This window comes from Cygnus olor, chromosome 1 (genome assembly GCF_009769625.2).
Source record: "Cygnus olor isolate bCygOlo1 chromosome 1, bCygOlo1.pri.v2, whole genome shotgun sequence".
NCBI classification, from domain to species: Eukaryota; Metazoa; Chordata; class Aves; order Anseriformes; family Anatidae; genus Cygnus; species Cygnus olor.
Genome location: NC_049169.1, coordinates 85,323,848 through 85,339,268, shown reverse-complemented (window position 1 = coordinate 85,339,268; position 15,421 = coordinate 85,323,848). Strand labels below are relative to the sequence as shown.

Genomic DNA, 15,421 nt, shown 5'->3' with positions numbered 1-15,421 from the left:
CTAGCGTTATGTATATTGAAACTACAGACAAATATGAATTTTATTTATATTGTAAGTTATTTTGTTGATTATAAAAGGCTTCCTAAAAATGATATAAGCCTGTATGTTCCCCTCCTCCCCAAATAAAGTATTCCTATATATTTGGTATTCCACATAATGGTTTGTAGTTTTTTAGCTGTGTATTGTGCTGATGCACTTGTTTGTTTTAGCATGCTGTAAGTTAATTCAAGAACAGACTTACCATAAAACTGTGATTTCTAGTTTTCCATAAAGTCTCACAAGTGAAGACTAATTGCAGAAGCATAGCAAAATAAAATGAAAGGTGACATATAATGACATTTTCTTGCAAAAGAATGACAAAAAGACTAAATGGAAGAAGCAGCCACCATCTAACAACATCTAGCTGTTTCCATGGAAATACTAACAAATTAGAGCAGAATTGTTTAAAAAAAAGGATGAAATCAATTTAATGTGCTGCAGCTGCAGCTTTTAGACTTAGAGAAAGTAGCAATTCAGTGTTTTCTCTAGGAACAACTTACTCACTAGATAATTGCCATCATCACTCTTGATTGGGAGAAAAAACCTAGATAAGACTTCTGAGGGTTAGCTTTACAAGCCTGCAAGTAAGGTTAGGTGGCTGTTTGACAAACATGGGCTGCACTATTTTTCTTTTCTTTTTTTCTTGCTCTTACTTTTCCTATGGTAACTTTAGGTAGCATTAAAACTAGAACAGAGGACAAAACAAGGCATTATACTAATATGTAAATATGTGGTTCACCTGTCTCCTAAGTGCTATGTACTCTGTCACCCTTGTTTGAAGGATACAACAGACCTAGAAAGGGTCCCAGTACAGGAAAAGCTGATGACCAAAGGTAACTGGAATAACTAATTAAGCTAGGACTCTCTCTCTTCTAGATGTAATATGTGTGCATTTAATATTGTAGAGGTCTATTGAATTATGAGCTGTTCCGAAAGGGTGGATGGAGACAGTTATTCACCATCCTTTGTAATCTAAGAACTGAGAATCAACGCGTGAAACTAGAAGTAAACTGAAGGGAGAAAAAAAAAAAAGAAAAAAAAGAGAAAAGTGGTGGTTCTTAATGTTGTGGGGACTACATTGTGGAAATCCTCTACCACAAAGTGTGGGTGCCAGCGGTTTATTTATATGGCCAAGTTCACAGAAGAGAAAGCCAGTCTAAGCTGTCATATACAGTGAAACTATGCATGGCTCTAGGAGTACCCTAAATTAAAATAAAAGTTAGAGGCTAAGAGATATTAAGGGTCATCTGTGTTTATCTTATTCTCATGTTTTCTTGGGCACTGCCTGCAGGCACTAGTGGAGTAGGATTCTGGGTGAGATGGACTTTGGTCTGTCAATGTCTCAGAACAGACATTCTTAGGTGCATCAAGCAATCATGGTGGTGTTCTTGGATAGATGACTTGCAGTTGCTGTTAAAGCGTCAGCAAAGATAAAGGAGTTTGAGGACTTTTTATTGTTGTTTTTTAGTCCACTAAGAATAATTTAAAAGGAATGTGTTTCTTTGTAGGGGGTGTAATTTGGTTATAGAGAGCTACAAAATACTTACCTATACTTGAGATAACTATAAGCAAGCCTACAAACTTACAACACTTCTCAATCTGCTACTGAAAGATAGCAGAAAGACACAGAGTAGGGCTGCAGAATTTAAGATAACTTTCCAGAAACACTGGATAGATCTTATCAATGATTCTACATAAGCAATCTTACTGACACCAAATGGTAATGCCTTTATTCTTCTTCTTCAAAGACCCTACAGACAGAGGAAAGAGCTCATCACAGAATTAAGTCCAATTTTAACAGCCACTGAAAGTATAAAATACAGTTAGAAAGGACACAAGCCTTGATGTTCAATCAAAATACAATCAGTAACGTTTTATACCTAACTAATTTCACTTTATGGTTTCTTCTTCAATGCCTAAGAGTAGTCACTCCTTTTCAAGTGAAAAGGAATTGCAAACTTAATCAAAAGCTATGCTTAATGTTGAGTCAAAGGCCCACAGGCAACTTCAGCAAATATTATGGTCCTTTATAGCTTGGGTCAAAAGCCAGCTTATATTTAGGAAATGGAACTATTAGGAAAAAAAAAGTCACAGTATAATAATTAAAATTCCAGGTTGGTCAAATGTTCTGAACTTAGCTGCTGTCTTTGTGGCTTTAAGCTCGGATTTTAACACTGAAAGGCAAGGAAAGGAGAAATACGGTGTAAGGGAACAGAGCTGATACACCATCAAAGTTTTTGCTCTTGTAGCTGTACAGCCTGAAGAGCAGAACTGTTTCAAACTCCCCACAACCAAAAGCAGCAACGGTATCAAAATTCTTATGGAATTATGGAAAGCTTCTTATGGAAGCTAAGAGGTCATCAGCAAGACCCATAACAGATCTAACAGAAGTCCAAAGAAAGCCCACCAAGAGATTGATGTGTAAGACTAACCTTACAGAGGACAGAATCACTGTGGAGTAAAAAGCCTTTTATTAGATTTTTACAAAATAAATTGAAAAAAAAATTCACCTCATATCAGAGATATATGCAATATATAAACTTACACATTCCTACCCACTACCTCACAGATTAATAGTATGTCCCTTAATTCCTCCAAAGAGAAAGAACACCTCAATTTCTATGTCAAAAAACAGATGAAGGTTCACCTGTTTTTTCTTTCTCTGGTGATTTTAACCCTAAAGCAGATGATGTGACAACAGTAGATTCATAGAGGTTATGGTTTCTTGCTACACTTTTCCTAGCAGCAAAGTCTTTTTATGAAATTTGTACCCCAAAGTTATTCTGGTTTTAATCTTAGGAGGTATTTTACTTTTTTCTTTATAACCACAATGATTTTGTTGTTTCTGTTCAATGAACAGCCCCAGTAAATCAGCGCAACTTAGGAAAAGTAATCTACATCAGAGTAAGGGCTGAGGAACTTTATACAATCTGGGAAGTCATAACTGTGAACGACATTCTCAGACTTTGTCATCTGTTCAAAATGTCAACAGTTCTTATTTTGGTAGCCAAATGTATTCCACCTAAAGCCGGACTCATGCTGATGCAGCTCAGAGACCATAGAAAAGCCTTCATGGAACCAGAACACTTTTATTATAGTGTTTAGACAAGTAATTATCATGTATCATCCAAAATTTTTCTAACTAAAATTTAGATTTAGCTTATCAATGTGCTCAACTGCATCTTAGTAAACAATTCCATTATGCACAGTTATCTCCCATTATGAAATACTGTAAAATATATACAAATGTTTCAGGCAAATGTCCTTTTTGCAAATGCGCAAGTAGCATTTCTGAACAAGTGCATTTCTAAACTTCACTGAGTCTTATCAAGTGTACACAGAGCTCACACCATAGTGTTTTGTGGAAACTATCTTTCTTACAGTTTACTCTCCTTTCAAAGACTCATTTGGAAAAAAATCACAAGAGTACAAGATTTATATACATAAAGGCACAGCAATTCTGTTGAAACTAGCTATTTTACAGTACAATTGAGTTCAATCAGTGCCTTTCATGGAACGAAGTTCACTAACATAAATCCTTTTCCAGTAAAATTAACTGCACAAGGACTGTATCCTTCCCCTTCGGTAAAAAGAACAATCAGCTATTTTTAATCAACTCAAAGTTACTTCACAAACCTGAAAGAAATGCATAAACTGCTTTTTCTTTCTGCCTAAATGTTCTGGATGTCCAAGGCTATTTCTCATCAAAACAAAACAGTTTTCATCTAAGAGCAAAGGTGAAGTTTCATTTGTGCCAAGATGTCAGACTAAATTTTTTTCTATAGTGATAGTTTTATAAAAAGGATATATATTATACAGGTGCTGTCCTAGGAGACACCACCACCAGCCACAGAATTGCCAATTCTAAAGATAGAAAAGGAACTGAGATAGAAGAAAACTTTGAATTCAACAGAGGTCAGATTCAGATCAGGTATAAATTTATCATTAGAACTACATCCCTATTCAATCCAGTGCTCAAAAAGATGGCATGCACTGGTCGCAGCAAGTGTACTTCTCCCTATCAATTGATTCAAAGTATTCTCCCCTTCTCCCTCCCTAGTACCAACTTCAAGTTGTCATTTCTGAAGCTTCAGAGTTTTCCTAGGCATTGGTTGCATTGAAAGAGTATTTGCACTTTTTACATCTGTCTTCAGCTGAATAATTAGAAGGCAGACTATTGCCATCAAGCTAATCAACTCCCAACGCTTTGAGCTGCCGTTCGATCTCTTCATCTGATATGGTAGAAGCTTTTGATGTTGATGCAGACGGTAAGCCTCTGGCAGCTGATGGAGCTTTGGCCATCTAGGAGACAGAAATTTTCTTTAGTCAAAAGAATACATTTTATGACAACCTGACTTCCAGAACAGGACTTTAAAATAAAGGATGTTAGAATAAACTCTTTGGGGGAAAAAAAAAACGACAAAAAGCAGGAATGAAGGGGAAGAAATATGTGAGCTGAGCAAAACCATCCATACCTTTCCAGAGATTTCAATTCCGATCTCATCAAGCACCTGGTTAACAATATCCTGGCTTTCTTCCTCTTCATCAGAAGCATCAAAGATATCATCCAGAGTATCATTAACTTCAAAGAAAAAAACAAAACCAACACATTGCGTTATGCAAAGATGAGATGACAAAAATAACCTAGTGTCATCTTTCAACTCTCCCAAAATGAAGTAATAATACCACTAGATAAGATATCAGCAGAAAGCATCTTTATATTGGAGAGGTATTCTTACCTCTGCTGTGCAAAGCCTGTGAGTACAACTGAAGGGACAACAGGGTAAGGCATGACTGCTTTTATAAAAATGTTTGTTTTCTCCAAAATAGTTCAGTTGCTCTATTTTCCCTCCACTAGATTTTAACATTTCTCAGAAATATCATCTACAGTTCCATTAAAAAAGCCCTTTCTTCTTCAAAACAAATCGCAAAATTGTTACTGACCTATTTTCTGAATTGCAACAATACAATTCTGAGCAGTAGAGATGTTGACATCCTGCTCAACAATCCTGTTTTGAGTCCATGCTACCTACTAGGGCCAACACAGTGGCAGGGGTTAGGATAGGATGCAAGCTGTGCTCACAACACTGGGAAGTTCTGTACTATTTAGTTGGCAGTGGATTGACACTGAAAGAAACTCCTTTTCCATATCACACCCCAAAAGTAAGTTTGTGGCTTAAAATCAAAAAGGAGACAAACGCATCCCATACCACCATGTATATAAAGCTGAGATGATCAATAATCTCTGTTAAACTCAACATTTTTAAGTGTCCAATCCCAGAACAAAAGGCACATACAGAACAATCAGATATGGAAAGGGCAATTTTTCACATTCTCCTATTAGTTATGCCAACAAGGTTTTGAAGTGGTCTCAAACCCTGTTCCTAGACTGGTTCTACCCCTTCAAGAATACTATGGCATGCTGCTAGGTGTTCCCAGCACTTACTCATTTCTTCAGTCATTTCCATCTTCATATTTTCCTTCTGGAAATTTTGCATAGTTTGTAGTGTTTTCTGTGGATCCATTTTCTTATTAACTGCTTGCATTGTCTAATGAAATTGAAAAAAAAAATCACCTCAATTACACAGTGAGACATTAATAACGGCCAATACATGCATTAAGAAGGAATAAGACTTCTCTAATAGAAAATACCCTTCAGTCCAAATTTCACTTTCCTAGTCTTTTTATGTCCCGAGAGAACTATAGATACACAGAAGATCAATAAACAGTCTGTACTCAGTAAGAAATAATGTTGTCTGCTAACCTACCACACCCCTTCTCCTAGCTGTGTATTAGGAAAAATCTGCCTAATCTTAATGAAAAGAATGGGAAAACATTTCCTTAGTTGCAGTCTATACATTTTACAGAGGTAAATGGCTGCAGGTTTTTTATTCAGTATGGTACATTTATTTCAACCACCACTAGAGGTCAGACGTTAAATTGCAATTGTTTCTCTATGTTACTTCTTCATGGAAAAAATTTACTTTTACCTGAAAAGTGAATATTAAAACGCTCAGGAAGTACGCAGCTTATGGTAAACCTTTGCACTGGGTAGACGACTTTCTGTGATGGTGTAATGAACTTCGTCTGTTTTAATATAAGTATGCAGCACTGCCTTTGCAGCTTTCTTCCTTTCTAAGAAGCAAGCTACTACATCTCATGAGATGTCTAAATATAAATATAGATGTGAGCAGTTTAAATGGAAAGTCTAGCTATATTTAAGAAGATAAAAGAGTTGACTTGATAGCAACTCTTTTGATTAACCTATACAGCTACTACTGGCTTCATACAAGCACTTCTGCCTTCATTTCTGATTTTGTTTAAAGTGATCATGTACTATGCTTCACATGTTATATGAATTTCAAAGGTTATGTTCATATTCATATTATATGAATTGAAAAATTTGTTCTGGACTTTGAGGATGTTAGCTTGTTAGAATTCTTCAACTCCAGTTATAGATGAGTATCAAAACTATTTGCACTAAATTGAAATATCATTTATATATCTTCAGCAAATATAGGTCAGATGCATGATTAAAGTCCAGTGAGTAGTCATCTATGTCCAGAATTAATGCCATACATGCTAAAAAGTATTTGAATAATATTTTGAAAGCTTCACATTCCACGTATTTGTCTTACATGTTGAGGCAACTGTTTGCATTCACTAATGGTTATGAGATTGAGAACAATTTATAAGCTTCAAAATGCACTACTAAATACTTTCTTTTTCAACCTTCCTGGGTGGATGAAGCAAAGATGTTCACTTTAAAAGTGACCAAAATAATTTAATACCTTCTGATAATGTTACACAAATTTGTCCATAGAAGTATCTGCTGTGTTTCAAAAACCATCACCTTTCTAGATGCTGCTTGGAATATTTTTTCAAATATTTTAACTGACTACATCTTAATAATTAGCTTTGTAATACCTTGGTTTTGAGAAACTTAATCCAAGATATCTCATGGACAATGTAATAATTAAAAAGCAAGATCAAATTATTCATATTTAAGACTGTTACAGACTGTTGAGTAAACTGTTTAACTTGACAGGTTGTGTGGTCAGACAAGCCAACCCTTTGTGGGTTAGTCCTGGTAAATAGAAAGCTTGTTGCAGAGCTACAACTCTGTCTCACTAAGAGGTTGATACTTGCCAAAATAATGCTTCTAAATACCTTTTTTAGAAAGCCATAATTACTTTCTGCATTAAATTGTGCTGTTTTTTTAGGTTTAACTGCCACATAACTGGATTTATCTTGGACTCTATAAAAGTAGTATTTGTCTACAATTATGTGTGCTAATTCTATTTCCTGCACCTTGAGCTGAACAATCCTGATTACCAAAAGGAAGCTCCCTATTTGTCAGTTTGCAGAAATTGGAAAAAGTTCACGACTAGGATAACTGAGATTTTTCAAGGCCTTTTATGAACCAAGATTTGCGAGAAAACAACGTAATACTGGATCCCTAGAGCATGGAGAGTGAGAATGACAGGGAATTCCAGATTAAATTTCTGCAGAAATGTAAGATGCGAAGTAATAACCTACTCGTCACATAAACTACACAGCTACTGTGACACACTGCTTTGATTTCTATCTGAAGCGTGCCCCACTTTTTCCCAATAAAAACTGCTTACAACGTGACATACAAGCAAGATACTGTAATGGCATGGTTTGTTTGTTAATTTTTTATTTTTATTTTTTAATCTACTAACAAAGTTCTTCCACTGGTATAGAATTGGTTTTTATCATGTAAACATTTGACAGATGTCTAGCCCAAGAAAATATGCTTGCTTAGACACTAACTGGCAGAATTGACTATTCAAAAAATTGATAATATGAATCAAATTACATTTCCCTATTATATCCTCAATACTGGTCAGGTTATTAAGCAATACACTTTATTCAATTGCTTTCCTTCAATTGCTGTAAGCAAAATAACACAAGTTAACTTTTTGTAAGCATATACTGCATTTTAATGTAAAAGAATGTCTTATAGCACCTTACTTTTGCTGTAGTTGACATAGCTCCTGCCATCTTCATCTGAGAGTTCATGACCTTTGTTTGAGTTGACATAGAAGTGACTTTAGAGCTAACAGCATATGTTCGATTTTTCTGTTTCCGCAATTGTACAAGCTGTTTTGCTAGAACTTTACAGGCTTCCTTGTTACCAGTCTTAGCCATCTTCTTTATTTCCAGTTCCTATTAAAAATCAACAAATAATAATTTCTACTGAATTTTCATTCAAAGACTTTATAAAATGTTCAAGCCTTAACTTGAATAAAATTCCGGAAGTTATTCTCTTGATTTATTCTCTTTTTGATTGAGAAATTCTCTTGACTTTTTTTTCAGGACATTAAAAGTTACATAAATAGTAAAATACTTGCTTTTCTTCCAAGGTTACTTAATAGAATAAGTGCAATGCTGTTGAGCTTTGACAGAGGAAAAAAAAAAAAAAGAAAACAACAGAACTGAATTATAACACAGTAGCACACCGTTTCCCCAAAAGGCCTCACATCAACTTTTGCATAATGTCATATTAATTTATATGTGAACATTCAATTCCATATCTGGGCATGGAGTAACACTTCAAAAAAAGTGAGGAAATGATTATGGCCAACCAGTTGTTAGTGCAATTTCTAATCTTCTTTCTTACATTCACTAGTAAGCCACATTGTGAATGGAAGAAATGGCAAGTTCATATGCTCTGCTAAACGCTTTTTCAGCTTAAAGAGAATCTCGTAACCTTTTTGTGGATTAATGGGAGATAGGCAACAACCATAGGCTCTGTTTGCTGACACCATTTACCTGGACTTAGCTTAGCACATAATAAAAGCGGTATATTTTGTCCATCTGTCAGTGCATGTTGTAGAGAGCAATGACTTACAAGAAACAAACCTATTTATCAATCCAGGGAGAATTATTTAGCCCAGAGGTACCAAGGAAAAGTTTGTCAAAAAAATCTCTGCTAACAGATTTATTTAAAACTATGCCTTTTGATTTGTGACTCGGTAATGTAAACTTTCCAAACGTTTTTCCTTTTTAGCCTTTTTAAAGAGAGTTTGCTATAGTAACTGAGTTCTTTTTATGATACCAGTTATACATTTTAATTTTTACCATTAAGTAAAAGTAGCCTTTAAGACCAGCACTGTAACTCTTCAGGAGAATACACCTGCTATGAAAATACAGATGCTTCACTTTATGTACACTGGTGGTCCAGAAAAATGCACTTTTAAGAGGATATGTAGGACCGAAAAAGTAAACGCTGGTCACTAGAATATGCAAAACAGTCATATTTAAAGGCAAATGTAAACTGACCCATTGTGTTAAGTTTACTACTAGGGAAGATCATGGTTAAGCTTACTATAGAGATGGCACCAGCACAAGATGTTCTCCAAAAGTCTGTAATTTCTGGAGTGTTTTGTCATAAATATCATTTTTAACCCAAGAAAGTACAGATCAGCAAGTAAGGAACATAAGACTGTTCAAATATTAGAGGCCAGAAATATATGCAAAGATGTCCTCTGTGTAGGTAGCTCGTGGAGATCACAAAACCAGAATTCTATCGCAAGCCCAGAATTTTCTTTTTTTCAACAACTCAATAATTGCAAAGTATAGGAGAGATTAGTTTGCTCACCGGCAAATTCTAGTTTGCACATTAATTTTAATGGCAAGCATTTGATTTTCTCACTGAGATCAATACCTAAGTAGCATATATAACTTGATTTTCAAAGTGAAATATAAACCGACACCAACCATTGCTATATTACTGCAGACAACCCAGGTGGAGAAATCAAACCATATATATTGATTATTTTATTCTTAACAAAGAAGAACTTGGCTAGCAAGCTGCAACACACTATTTGCTTTTGAGATTTTTGGGGTTAGCTTATCCAAGTCAGTTATGTTCTTCTGAAAAAAAAATAATCAAAATTCATATGGTTATATGAGGTTACAGAACTGAAATAGAACTGTCTGTACAATATTAGGTATTCAGAATAGTATCTCATAGTTCAGGAGAAAAATACTTTCTGGGGAAAGAACATAACAAAATGTTCTGGGATTGACTGACAAGCCCTTGGTCCTTTTTCACCTGATCTAACTCAGAAAAATTAATAGTTATCGTCCATTGACTCTCTCACACAAACAGTATATTTTTAACTCTTTTGAAGACCTGATTCACTTCTCCTTTCTTCTCCTTAGAAATTCAATATTTCTGAAACAATTCAATGTCACAAATAATCAGAACTTCAACATAAGTATTCATGAAAATTAAGGTCTTTCCAGACTCAGAACATTTCGTACTGAAAAACACCTGATCTATGAGTAGCCTATTACATCTTACCTGTTCAAGGCTTCAAGAAACACTTTTTGTGACCTCTTTTAGTTTCTTATACCCAGCTCTCAATATTCATGTGACTTGCTGCCATGAAACACCTTAGTAGCGACTGAAACAGTAACTGGCTTTACATAGCTTTTCCCACAGTTGGAGGGTATCTTCATGCATCAAACCACACCATCTGTCACATCCATTTAAACTATTATACTGCCACACAGGTGCAGCATCCATTCATTGAATACTTGATAAACCCTATTCACTAAGTTTTCAAGAAATCTTAGTTTAGGCAGATACTTTTAATATTATTAGCTAGCTTTAGGGAAGTTCTAGATGAATGAAAAGAATAACCCCATGGGGGTATTCATAACATTCTATGCTTTTTCAAGCACTTTCTCCCCCTGGAGAGTCATGGTAATGCATGGTAGCACTGACAATTTTTAGTTTTCCCACTACTAGACCATTGATTCAAAAGCCTGTTAGAAAAAAAACCTTCTGAAGGACAGAGAATACTAAGGATGGAGGGGAAAAAAGTTAATATACTTATTTAATCCAAATACGTTGTTTCTGGCTCTACCTATGTTAAACACTGAGAATCACTTTTAGATAGTAAATTGTTTTCCAACAAAATTTTAATAACTGAGAAGTCAAAAATCCAATTTTTCAGTGTTCAGTTGTTATGTACTGAGTAGTATCTTCAGCACTTTGCATATTTTTTTTGTTATATTGGGCAGGTGTTTGTCTTTAAAGAGTAAAATAAAATTCCCTGTTGTACTTACCAGTTGCTTTTCCTGTTTTTCAAGTGCTGCTCTATCTCTGGTTATGGTCCTCTGTGTACCTCTTAACTCTCGATTTTGCTCCTTTATTATATCTGGAAAGAAAATATAGAAAAAGGTTTTCAATATTATATAAACATCTCGTTTGCTGAGTGCTCTGCAGACACGTGTGTCAGTTTCTTCTCATTCAGAACGAACAGCCAGATATCAAAAGAATTGTTGGTATCTCACATACCTAACATTGTATTTTGCCCATATTTAATGTATACAACACAATTATGTTTCAACAGAATAGGCCATATGCAGTAACAAAAAGGCTATTTTACCTAGACTATTTCTTTGCACCATAGCAAGAGCCTTAACCCTACGGTATGGGTTAGGTACGCACACTTTTTCACAAGTTTCAAGCCTAACTCAGGATTAACGTTGTCACTGTGAGCTCAGACCTTTTCAACAAGTCAGACCCAACTGCAAGAAGGAGGTCAGCTGAAGAAATCTAATATATGAGATCCCAGAGAAGTTAAAGAGTTCTTAGGTCCATGAAAAGAGTGAAGTTACTTTGAGATGCGAATCTTGGATCTTGCTCTTCTCTGTCCTCATTCTGGTTTAATGGAGATTATTTTTCTCCATAAATGTACTACATCTGTACAGCTCGACTTCAAGTTAGACTATGAAGCATTAATTTACAAACTTTTTCAATTAGTAGATGCCTAAGAATATTTAGGTACAAAAGTGGAGGCCTTTATAGCAAATTTAAGTTTTCTGACAGCTGACGAAGCACGCAGAAGCTTGAATGCTATCACATGAAATATATCATATTTCATAAATGTTTTGTCCACTCTGCTATTTAAAAGTTTTTTTACTGGTAACACCCACTTACTAAAAGTATTACTTTTAATATAGGCGTCAGTCACACTAGTTGCAATTAACTTTTGTTAGAATTTACAGTGAGTGCTTAGGTGTGATTCACCTGGGCAAAGGTAGAGAGGTCTGCATGTGACTCAGCATCCTCTGACCTTTATAGAGGAAACAATTTAATGCTGTTAGAAAGATTCATTTATTCCTAATGCATGCATCTACTCTTAGATAAACTTTGGATGAAAGGTTAACAGGAGTGTACTGTCATGTAAATTTTGTGTCTAATCCACGGAAGGAATATCATAGTGGGGTTATGCCATTGTACTTAAAGTCTGAGGCACGTGAAAAATCAATGCAAACAGGCACGGTTACCAGCAGAAATGATAGCATGAAGGATAAATTGTTGATACACAGACGCCCTTTTCAGTTGTTAAGGCTTGCAACTATTTTTCTAGAAACAAAGAGGCATTCAGACTCTGTTTTCTCACATTAAGAGATACTGTAAAATATCCATGCCTGAAATAACTTCAAACTTGACAGGTTCCAATTAAAAAACCCCAAAACCTTCCGTAGTATTTTGAAGAGGACATGCATTACCCCCTCCCATCAATCATTTTCAAGCAAATAAACACATATTGCAAACAAACTCTGTAAGGAGACTTTTTTTATAGTACTAGCTACCCCTGCTCCTAGAAATACATAAAAATCATCTTCGGGAAATGCAGACTTTTCAATGGACATTAACAAAGAGCTGAAGGATGATACAGTACATAACGTTACGTTCTTCACATGAGCAAAGCATCATAGAGAATTATTCTGAAAAAAAAATGCTACAGGCAAGTAATTTTGAAGGTAGACAATCGTATATTACTTGCACAGCTGCACTTGTGAAAATGAAAGAAAAGGCTTAATAGCTACATACAAGACTGTCTTCTCTAACTGAAGTAACTATTAAAAAAATCCCCTTTGCGCAGAAAACTTGAGAAGTAGGAACTTCAAGACAATAAGAAACTAGGAATATAATTGTCAGGAGACAATAAGGGCTGACACAATGCTTATTCCTGTAGGATTTTTTTTTTTTCTTTTTTTTCTTCCCTCGCTCTGATCTCACGTCATGGGTTAAACTAAAGATAGCAATAAACCGAATAGAACACTTGCCTTCAATTACGTTCAAGCCCTTCCATTTATTTTTGCAAGTGAGGGACAAGATGAGAACTCTGAACAAGAACCCAAACCCTAGCTCTGCTCCAGCAGCAAGAAGACGATGGGGTATTTCTGAGGCAGCCTTCTGCCAACGGCCATCCCCCTCTGGCACCTGCTCTTGCACACCGGGGTAAGGAGGACGCGCCTCCATTCCGGAGAACTGGTTGGACCAGAGATGCCCTGACCTGGCTGCCGTCACCTGCCTTGGCCATGGGAGCGCAGTCATCTCCTCCTTCCCCCCCTCGCAGACTGTGCGCCAGAAATGGGAAGGAACAAGTGGGAACTACGTACTCTTCCTCGGTGAACTACAATTGGCTAACGTGTAGCGTCATTTTTGGTGAGCACTTCCCAAGCCAAGCCTCACATGATTTGACAGGGGACACCCAACACACCACCACTCAGCCACTTTCAGGGCTCTTGCCAACACCTGGCCTCTGCCCCAGGTGTTGCATGAGGCAACAACGCCTCCTCGGGGGGCTGCCTGGTGTGTCCTAGAGTTACTCAGGAGCTAAGCAATTCTTCCTGGCTTCACTTTCCAGAAGGTGACTCTTACACACAGATCTGTTAACAGCCCGGCCACAGAGACGACGAGACCAACTTGTCCCAAGACCCTCGCCCACCGTCTCCTCCCCAACCCCAAAAGCACTCGGCCCCCTCCCCGTTTGCTCCAGCAAGCTCCCCGCAGGCATTTTTGGTGTGTCCCGGCCCCGGGCAGCGACATGCGTGTGTCCCCCCTTTACCCCCCGACACCCCCAGACGGGGCCCGGGGCCCTGTGCTCGGTGAGCTCCCGAGCTCCAGCTCCGCCGGGACGCAGAGCCCGAGGCCGCCCCGCCCGGTCCCATCTCCCCCGTACCCGGGGCCCCTACAAGGGCCGGGGACAGCCGCCCCCTCACCGTCCACGGTCTTCTTCTTGAAAAGCGAGGCCATGGCCTCCGCGGGCTCCGTCAGCCTCCTCCTGCTGCGGTGACCAGGAAGCGGCCGGGGCCCGCAAACCCGCCCGGCTCCGCCTCACCGCCGGCGAGGGGCGGGACGGGGACGGGGACGGGGACGGGCCGCGGCTCTTCCACGCCTCCCCGGCCGGGAATGGGACCGGGAATGGGGCTGGGAATGGGAATGAGGCGGCACCGGCTCGGGGCTGGCGGTGGGGCTGAGTTGGCCTCGGCTCGGGGCGGCCGCGGTCCTCGATCCGCCAGGGGCCGCAGCTGCCCCGGGGCGCGACAGCGGGGTGAAAAAGTGAAAATTCTCATGGGTTTCGGTGTCTGATTGCAAGCCTTAATTTTTAATGAGGTGGCTCGTACCTAGCTGTGGTTTTATCGTTAGCGATTAACTATGTGTGCTCCAACTAATTAGGAAAAAAACACCACACTGGAGGTAACACTGCACTGAAGAAAACACAGAGCTGGCGGTTTGAACACAAGCTGCGCATGCTTTCCCTCCCCTGAAACTGTTGGTCCTTTTTAAAATGCAATTTGTAAGGAAAAACAGGCAACTGTAATCTATTTTGATAGCTGGATTTAAATCTAACCTGGGGAAGAACCGTAAGTTTATGGTAGCGGTACCCTCATCAACCACACTTTTATAACCCTGTGCGAATCTACTGGAATATTACAATAACAGTGTAAAGATTTATGTGAGCATATGTAACTATAAGCTATTTATTTTGTGACAGTGCTACTTAATTTTCTGGAAGTACTGATTTTAATTCCAAATAGCAAGTTTTCATTGTTGTCTGCATGGCCTTTTAGTGCTAGTTGTTCTTCTAATCTAGTTGCGCTAGCCTAAAATTCAGGTCATGCTTGATCACATAAATACTATGGAAATTTAACAATTCACTGTAAAGTAGGTAAAATACACTTTGCAAGTTTATTCCTTTGTATCTGTTACTGTCTGTTCAGTCAAATCAGGGATGAGTTAGTTAGCGAAACTGAAATTCTGGCTTTAAAAACGCACAGATGAAGGGGAGGAGACACCTAGTAATTGACGCTCAGTTCTCCACTTTCCTGAGAGAAAGTCTGGGCAGCTTAACTACAGGCCACTCTTAAAATGAGCTAATTAGCTATGAGACCAGAAAAGCACTTTTCCATAATATTTCTTCATGAATGTTTTCTGTGATGAGAGAAACAAAGCTGTCCATAATAGACTTCATGACTGCGATAAATAAAGTACGTCTGAGCTATTGCTTGCCAAGTGTTGTTTTTTTGTGCTCCAAACCTGATT

General features: G+C 37.8%; 1 protein-coding gene across 1 annotated transcript; it reads right to left on the bottom strand.

Moving 5' to 3' along the window:
- Nucleotides 1-2,491: 2,491 nt before the first annotated feature.
- CHMP2B (charged multivesicular body protein 2B) lies at nucleotides 2,492-14,240 on the bottom strand. Its single transcript, XM_040566732.1, has 6 exons — nucleotides 14,098-14,240; nucleotides 11,146-11,237; nucleotides 8,038-8,232; nucleotides 5,486-5,588; nucleotides 4,515-4,621; nucleotides 2,492-4,341 (listed from the first exon to the last, which is right to left on the bottom strand). Exons 1-6 carry the CDS (start codon nucleotides 14,129-14,131, stop codon nucleotides 4,228-4,230), a joined length of 645 nt encoding a protein of 214 aa, XP_040422666.1. The 5' UTR covers nucleotides 14,132-14,240; the 3' UTR covers nucleotides 2,492-4,227.
- Between the last annotated feature and the right edge of the window lie 1,181 nt (nucleotides 14,241-15,421).

Excerpts from the sequence above, each read along its gene's own strand:
- CHMP2B (XM_040566732.1), bottom strand. The coding sequence starts at position 14,131 with ATGGCCTCGCTTTTCAAGAAGAAGACCGTGGACG. Across the intron at positions 5,589-8,037 it reads CTATGTCAACTACAGCAAAA|ACAATGCAAGCAGTTAATAA; the intron begins GTAAGGTGCTAT and ends CAATTTCATTAG. Across the intron at positions 4,342-4,514 it reads GAATTGAAATCTCTGGAAAG|ATGGCCAAAGCTCCATCAGC; the intron begins GTATGGATGGTT and ends TCTGTCTCCTAG.